The sequence below is a fragment of the Austrofundulus limnaeus genome, unplaced genomic scaffold (genome assembly GCF_001266775.1).
Source record: "Austrofundulus limnaeus strain Quisiro unplaced genomic scaffold, Austrofundulus_limnaeus-1.0 Scaffold2452, whole genome shotgun sequence".
Lineage (NCBI taxonomy): Eukaryota > Metazoa > Chordata > Actinopteri > Cyprinodontiformes > Rivulidae > Austrofundulus > Austrofundulus limnaeus.
Genome location: NW_013954854.1, coordinates 6,340 through 15,088, shown reverse-complemented (window position 1 = coordinate 15,088; position 8,749 = coordinate 6,340). Strand labels below are relative to the sequence as shown.

Below are 8,749 nucleotides of genomic sequence, written 5' to 3'. Positions count from 1 at the left end.
GCTGGAATGTGACATAATTTGTGTTATTTGCAGCTGTGATGGATTGTGTACAAAGTAATACAGGATCAGAATAATATTTATACTTCTCATCCAACCACAATTAAATTCACTATATCCAGGAGGATAATATTTTTTTAACAACAAGCTTTAATGAAATAGGATTAACGACTTTCTACTTCTTACCTTTTTAAAAAATGTAATAAGTAGAAAGTACAGATAACTGTGTAAAAATGTAAGTAGTAGAAGTCAAAAGTAGACTGAAAAGTAATTACTCAAATAAAGTACAGATACCCAAAAATTCTACTTAAGTACAGTAAAGAAGTATTTGTACTTAGTTACTTTACAACTCTGGACAAAATATTGCAAAAAAAWTTCATGTCACTGAGATGAACAGTTCTTGATACTTTTGCCTGTAAAGTAACAGGAAGTGATGTCAAAGAGGAATGGCTGAATGTGAACAGTGTTGTTACAACCGCTAATAACAGACTGTAGAGAAGAATCTGATGTTTCTTAAGATTATTTTGAGTCACTTTCAAAGAGGAATGAAGTGAAAATAATTATGTTTCAGTAAACAAAGACCAGAGTTTTCTTTGTTGAAGAGTTCCCCTTTGATGTCACTTCCTGTTTCACTTGAGTTGAGCCAAATTCAAAGGAAAATATGCCAGTTAAGAGACAAAATGGGTAAAATCATGTGTATTGTTCCATTTTTCCTAAATGTAAAGATGTTTTCTTTGACTTTTTGAATCTGAAGAATATGCATGTCACAGGTACTTTAAATACGAAAAGGATCACAGGTCAGATGTTCAGCACCAGGTTCTGCTCAGTCCACTCCTCACAATCCTTTTGCCCCCCCGTCAGGAGGTGTTATCACCTACATCAACTCATCGAGCTCCGCCTCCAGCCCGGAGTCCTACCACAGCGACTCCTCCAACAGCAGCTACCAGTCGTCCTCGCCTCTGAGAGGCTCCTCCCCCAGCTGCAGCCAGCCCAAGCACACGCTCCCCGCCAGTGGCCACAGCCTGCCAGGAACTCCAAAAACTGGATGCTCCTCCGCCACAGGAAAATGTGGCATCACAAGTAAGGCTCTTACACGTTGTTTCAGGAACTAGCCTGCACCGATCTGTAGCTGCAGTTTGTGTTTTCTGATTTTCACAAGCAGATCTTTCAGATCCTTTTCTCCAGGTACTCCTCTTTCCCCCACAGACCAAAAATATTTACAAATATAAAATTTGCCTGGTTAAATACAGTCAATTAATAAAAAAAAAAGTTGTTCCAGGCGTTTCCTTTGGAAACATCTCTTCTTCACCATCAGTGTGGAAACATCCAGAACATGAAGAGACCAGTTCTTTAAAACTCCTCAAAGGGAACAAAGTGCTGAACATTACAAACACCCAAACAATAAAACCATGCAAATCAACATCCCATAATGTAGCCACTCCACTCTGGTCTGATAGAGGTTTCTAGCTGTGCTACAGTTCTGGTTCTGGTTCTGGATGTTTCACTTCATGAAATGTGTTTTTGTACCAATCAGAAATCAATGGTCTGGTGCTGCTGTGCAAGGTCTGTGGTGATGTGGCCTCTGGTTTCCACTACGGAGTCCACGCGTGTGAGGGCTGCAAGGTGAGGGCAGCACACACACATTCATGTGTTGGTTTYTCTATCCTTGCGGGGACTTTGCATTGACTTCTGTTCATTTCTACAGTCTACGGTCTGTGGTCAGGTTAGGGGAGTATTTACTCAGAGGGTCCCACCTGCTGTCCGATGGCTCAGCAGAGTTGGTAGATCCCTTAGGAAGTGCACTCTTGCTCCAGATCAGGTCCAGTCTTGGGCCTCTGGGTYCTGTCTTTATGGGAAGTGCATGGTGGAGTCAGCTGTTCCAGTTGGAGACAGCCTGTTGATCTGTACAGATGTAGTGGAAAATGACTGACATTCTGTGAGTGAGAACCCTGTAAATAACCCGTTCCCACCGTCACCTGTGGGGGCGCTGCACAAAGAACCACTAAAGGAATCAACATGAAAACCTCAGAAGAAGACATGGAGCGCAGCTTCATTCTTCACAAAATGTAAACAAACAATTGTAACGTTACATTTTAGTGGTTAAAGGGTTTATCTTTTGTTCTTGGCAAATGTGCTAAACAAAGTCTTCAACAGTGAGCTCAGCATGAGAGGAAGATGAGGCAGAACCACGGAGAATGTAGTTTTGTACACAAGGCGGCTGAAGCAGCTCCGTGTTAATCGAGCAGGAGCRCGTCCAGCTCCACAGTCATGATGTCTTTATACAGTCGTCCAGCGAGGTATTTACCCCGTATAAGTAAATTTAATACTGTTATTACTCAGAATGTCATGCGGTATAGTCCACTTCCTGCTTTTGGAGCGGTCTCTGGTCCACTTAGCGTTCACACATGCAATCGAACCACACCAGAGTTCRTTTCAATCGAACCAAGACCTAGGTTTTCAGGCGTACCAGAGTTCGCTTTTTTGGTCCGAATCAGAGTTCGATTACRTGTTCACATCTCCACAAACGAACCGGACTTTCCAGGCAAACRAACTAGAGTTCGATTAAATCAGATTAAACAATGCAGGTGTGAATACGCCCATAGAGAGGGAGGAGAGTTCAGAGAAGGCAGGTTTAGACACAGGAGGGTAATCGTTAGGGGAGGAGTCAGGAATGGTTGGGGGTGTAGACCACACCCCCAACATCCTATATACACCTACATGATTTTACAATGAGGCTAATCTAATCAAAAGAAATGTTTAGATTATTTAGAAGAGTTATGTCTGGGTCTGTCAGGGAAATGGTTCCCACCCATTATGTAGCAAATACAYACACATACACATCCTTGTATTTCCATCAAACTGAGGACATATTGACTTCCATTCGTTATTTAAATGTATTTATGACTAACCCAGACATTTTCCCTAAAACTAACCATTACTGGTCTATAGTTAAACCTAACCTGAACCAAAACTTAATTAACACATACCTCTAAACCTAACTAGTAAAGCACAGCAGAGCTGCAAATAAAGTGAGGACACTGAAGCGGTCCTCRCTTTGATAGTAACTGTGGTGCAAATGGTCCTCACTCTGTAGTCAAAACAACTACACACACACCCCTACAATCTGGTACAGCTATCTTTACGGGGACCTGCCAATGACTTTCATTAATTTCCACAGCCTAACCCTGACCTTCAACCCTAAAATTAACCTAAACTCAATTCACACCTTGGTCCTAAACTTAACTCCGACCTACCAATGGTGTTTCCCCTCATGGGGACTAGACTCAGGTCCCCATAAGTACTAGTCAGGTCCCCATAAGTAACATTAGGTTCCCACAAGTAGGTGTATATGCAAAAAAAAAACTGTCTCACAACGTAGGGAATATCATTCCACACCAAACTGAAGCTTTACATGGTAATGTTCACACTCCAGTCAATAGTTCAGGCTCAGGGCTCTACAGCCCACTGAGGTGATAATGTACTGATTTGTTATAGGTCCACCCAGAGATCAAGAAGAAACAGTGAGGTGATATTTCTTCTTGTCTGAAATGAATCTGTTGATTGTTTCTGCGCTGGGTGGTCCCACAGACCAGGTTATCATCACCACACAAAGGTGCAGCAGTGGAACTCAGTCCATTCAGAACTCTGAGTTCTGGTCTGAGATGTTCAGTGAGAGAAGCTATAAGCTGGAAGGTTGAAGCTCAGTTCTGAGGTCTGAAGAGAAATCAGACAGAAGACGGCTTCTTGTTCTCGTTAGGAGAGTATCATTGTGTCTCACTGGTCTGGTGGTCTGTGTGAACCCTCAGGGCTTCTTCAGGAGGAGCATCCAGCAGAACATCCAGTATAAAAAGTGCCTGAAGAACGAGAGCTGCCCCATCATGAGGAGCAACAGGAACCGGTGCCAACAGTGCCGCTTTAAGAAATGCCTGATGGTGGGAATGTCCAGAGACTGTGAGTACCTGAAACATAAAGGKCTTCACTTCAGAAACACAGGGTCTGATCAGAACCCAGGTGTGGGGTGGGCACACCTATAGATTAAAACTTGAACTTTAATCTGTACCAAAACACAGATTTGTTCAATTTGATTGATGCAAAGCAGAAAACAAAAGATCTTTAATTTTCTAAAGCAAACATTTTAATTATTTTGTTTTTAATCACTACTGGTTGAATTGGTGTCATTTAATAAACCTGTTAGACTCAAAGTCTTTTAGAGTCTKATCCATCAGAACCTTTGTTGTCCTCAGCTGGTTCTCAAACACCTTAGTGGTCATTAGGTACCCCATCAAGCTCTTTCACTTCCTGAAAGCAGACAAGGTTTTACAGGATCTGAGGAGACCAGGTTTGGAGGTTAGGGTTAGGGTGTTTGGTTTCATGAGTTCTGGGCTGCAGGCCGGTCAGATCAGGACCTGGACACTTCTTCTTTGAAGTCTTGTTGTTGTCATGCAAAGTTTTCCTGCAAATGAGGGTTACCTACRTCTGGAGGAAATATAGTCTGTGTCCAAATTCAGGAGATAGGTCCTTCGAAGGACCTGGCCTTTGGTCTAGGTGGGTAAAGTCCTTGGTTGAACGTGAAAACCGTGAATTTGGACGGCCTAGTCTTCTGCTCTATTCCCGCCCTTAACCTGGCCTATGTTCTATCACCTATCAATTGTGACAACGCTAAACAGAAGAAAAAATAGACGCAGTGACATAAGCGGCCGACAAATTTGACATTCGAAGGACGCAGCCCCTGAATTTAGACACATTTATCTTTGTAACATTCAGGATAAAGTCTGTAATGAGATCAAACCTTCTTTTTCTTCAGCTGTGCGTTTTGGTCGGATCCCTAAGAGGGAGAAACAGCGCATGCTGCTGGAGATGCAGAGTGCCATGAACAACATGATGAACAACAACCAGCTGCAGGATCAGCTGCATGGAGACCAGGTGCTGTCCATCGCCAYGGGGCCGCCAACCAGTCCTGCTGGACCTACCTCAGGGGACACCAGCCCCACCCCTTCATCTTCAACACACTCCAATGCAGACCCCGAGCCCGCCGTGTCCATGGACACCAGCTCTGCCTCTCCCAGCGTGTCGGACAGCAGCGAGGAAGAGGTGATTGGCTCTGTGACCAGGGCCCACCAGGAGACCTTCATGTACAACCAGGAGCAGAGCAGGTCTCTGGCTGAGACCTTACCGAGTGACAAGTTTACAAAAACCAGCACCGACCTGGAGGAGCGGGATGCCAGGAACCACCAGAACAACTCTGTGACCATAGCAGGCCAAACCCTGCCTTCCAACCTGAGCCATGCTCAAGAGAACAAGGGCAACAGTCAGTGTCCATTCAGACTGTCCCAGAGCACCGCCACCAGCCACAGTCAAACACACATCCATGGTGCTGTCAAAGCCCCGCCCACAGGTGCCAACCCAGCCTATGAAAAACCTGTTTGGAGAGGAGGGAACAGGATGTATCTGGTAAGACCCTGCTACCAAACAGTAGATCTCAGATCTAAGGGTTGGGGTTTCACAGCTGATGGGATGTCTCTTTGCAGGTTTGTCCAATGAACACGTCTCCTCACGTGGACCTTCATAAATCTGGACACGAGGTGTGGGAGGAGTTCTCCCACAGTTTCACCCCTGCTGTCAGGGAGGTGGTGGAATTTGCCAAGAAGATCCCGGGTTTCAGAGACCTGTCACAGCATGACCAGGTCAGCCTGCTGAAGGCTGGCACCTTCGAGGTAAGTCCTCTGTCCTTCAGACGTCTGGTCTGACCGTTGGACTGGAGTCCAAGGTGTAACGTCTGGGTGCTCCGATGTCCCACAGGTGCTGGTGGTTCGCTTTGCTTCATTGTTCGACACGAAGGAGCGCACCGTCACTTTCCTGGGCGGGAACAAGTACAGCGTGGATGCTCTGAGGGCCATGGGCTCCGGGGACCTCCTCAGTTCTATGTTGGACTTCAGTGAGAAGCTGATGAATCTGGGCCTGAGTGAAGAGGAGATGAGCCTCTTCACCGCTGTAGTCCTGGTTTCTGCTGGTGGGTGGTTAAAATCTGACTTTACTAGACTGTCAAAATGCCATCTTTGTCTTCAGTCTGCCAAGTTTGAGCTACTTTATAACGTATCAGTGATAAATCATCATCATCATTATATTCATCATCAGGACTCACAAACACAAACATACACACCACCTTCACTTGAAATGAAAGATCAGTTTTTAGCAGCACAGAGCACTGTTGGGGTATTTGAAGCTAAACAGAAGGTTGTCCTGACTGGAGACAAATGACACTCAACAACAATCCACAACGCTAACTGATGCACTTTTACCCTAAATGAGGGATGAACTAAGACAAGTAGTCAGAATTAAACCAACCAACCAACCAACCAACCAACCAACCAACCAACCAACCAACCAACCGGGTTCAACAAATACATCCAGGGAACAAGTCTTGAAAGCTTCTAAAACACAAACATCAACATCTGTGGAAATTTCTGTCAAATTTACTAACTCTGAATGAAAAATGTTCTGACATTTCATTATTTAGCTGAAATCATTTCATAATCTGTCTTCTTGAAGCATGTCTCACTACTGTCTCCGTTGGAGAATCCAAATCTGGGAAGTCACTGAATTGGTTCTTTCTGTAAACAAAGAAACTGACATTCCTACAGATGACATGCAAATTTTTGTTGCAATTTCATCACAAAGTTTTAATCTTGTCTTTATTTGATGAAAGTTTATTCACTTCTTTTTTTGTTTTTAATCAGTCAGAATTCAGTTTCATTGCTTGCAGACCCTGGTAGCGGTTTCTGCATCTGTGTTCTGAGACTGCCGGAGACCAGTTAGTGACTCAACAGGAAAATACAGTCCAACTAAATCCTATGTTCCAGATGAACACAGTCCAACTTTATCCCGAGTTTCAGGTGAACTCAGTCCAACTTAATCCTGAGTTTCAGGGGAACACAGTCCAACTAAATCATGAGTTTCAGGTGAACTCAGTCCATCTCAATCCTGGGTTTCACGGGAACACAGTCCAACTTAATTCTGAGTTTCAGGGGAACTTAATCCAACCAAATCTTGAGTTTCAGGTTAACTCAGTACAACTTAATCCTGATTTTCAGGGGAACTCAGTCCAACTAAATCCTGAGTTTCAGGGGAACTCAGTCCAACTTAATCCAGACTTTCAGGTGAACTCAGTTGAACTCAATCCTGAGTTTCAGGTGAACTCAGTCCAACTTAATCTTGAGTTTCAGGGGAACTCTGTGAAAACTTATCCTAAGTTTCAAGGGAACCCATTCCCAGTTTCAGGGGAGCTCTTTCCAACTTGATTGTGAGTTTAAGTTGAATTTAGTCCAACTTAATCCCAAGTTTCAGGGGAGCTCATTCCAACTCAATCATGAGTTTCAGGTGAACTCCGTCCAACTCAATCCTGAGTTTCAGGGGAGCTCATTCCAACTCATTTCCTGAGTTCCAGTTGAATTCAGTCCAACTTAATCATGAGTTTCAGTTTAATTCAGTCCAACCTAATCCTGAGTTTCAGGGGAACTCTGTCCAACTTAATCCTGAGTTTCAGGGAAACACAGTCCAACTTAATCCTGAGTTTCAGGGAAACACAGTCCAACTTAATCCTGAGTTTCAGGGGAACTCAGTCCAACTTAATCCTGAGTTTCAGTTGAATTCAGTCAAACTTAATCCTGTGTTTCAGGGGAACTCAATCCAACTCAATCCTGAGTTTCAGTTGAATTCAGTCCAACTTAATCCTGAGTTTCAGTTGAATTCAGTCCAACTTAATCCTGAGTTTCAGGGGAACTCAGTCCAACTAAATCATGAGTTTCAGGTGAACTCAGTCCAACTTAACCCTGAGTTTCAGGTGAACTCAGTTCAACTCAATCCTGAGTTTCAGGGGAACTCAGTCCAACTTAAYCCTGAGTTTCAGCTGAATTCTGTCCTACTTAATCCTGAGTTTCAGGTGTAATCTTCGTAAGGTGTGTTGAGGTTGTGCACATCAACATGATGTTCTCAGGTCGACCCGGCACAGTCCGGTCCATCAGACTAACAGCTGCCTCTCTGTCACAGACCGCTCTGGAATCGAGAACGTGAACTCGGTGGAGGCCCTTCAGGAGACTCTGATCCGCGCCCTGCGGAGCCTCATCACCAGGAACCACCCGAACGAGTCGGCCGTCTTCACCAAACTGCTGCTCAAGCTGCCCGACCTGCGCTCGCTCAACAACATGCACTCTGAGCAGCTGCTGGCCTTTAAAGTCCATTCCTGATCTGCAGGCCCGCCTCACACTTTAAGGCCTGGAGGAGGATCTCGTACTGTAGAGTGTGACACACACTCCTCCATGCGTGTTGTGTTTGTGTGTAGCAGCTGTACAAGCAGCCTGTCAGAACTCTGGATGATGGRAAAACGGAGGACAGGTGCCATGATTCTCCTGGACTCACAGAGGAATAAGAATGTAGTTTTTTTCTGAATGAGGTCTTACTGGACCCCTCCTGTGCAGTGTTTGTGACCATGTCCTGCTGTCTGACTGACTGTGTGACAGGTCCAATGTATGATTGTCCTCCTGTCTCACTGGGAGATGAACTGAAGTTCTGGACCAGGATGAACCTCATCAGAGCCCCTGAGGTCCAGGAGCCAGCTGTATAAAGGGTTCACACATTCAGATGAGGTGTTTGATCCCAGCTGCAGCAGCACCCTTACTTCATGACTGATGTCTCCAGTTACTGGTCCAATGGTGGCCCTACAGGGCATACTGGGAAATTAATAATGGTCCAGATA

The 8,749-nt window shown here is 44.7% G+C and overlaps 1 protein-coding gene across 1 annotated transcript in view; it reads left to right on the top strand.

Annotated features, from left to right (window-relative positions):
- The window catches only part of nr1d2b (nuclear receptor subfamily 1, group D, member 2b), a gene marked incomplete at its 3' end in the record, with an annotated part of 16,616 nt that extends 7,867 nt beyond the window's left edge, over positions 1-8,749 (top strand). The window contains 7 exon segments of the mRNA XM_013999756.1: positions 859-1,077; positions 1,532-1,620; positions 3,804-3,948; positions 4,802-5,448; positions 5,526-5,711; positions 5,797-6,007; positions 8,044-8,749. Of these exon segments, the coding sequence (XP_013855210.1) occupies positions 859-1,077; positions 1,532-1,620; positions 3,804-3,948; positions 4,802-5,448; positions 5,526-5,711; positions 5,797-6,007; positions 8,044-8,240 (1,694 nt within the window).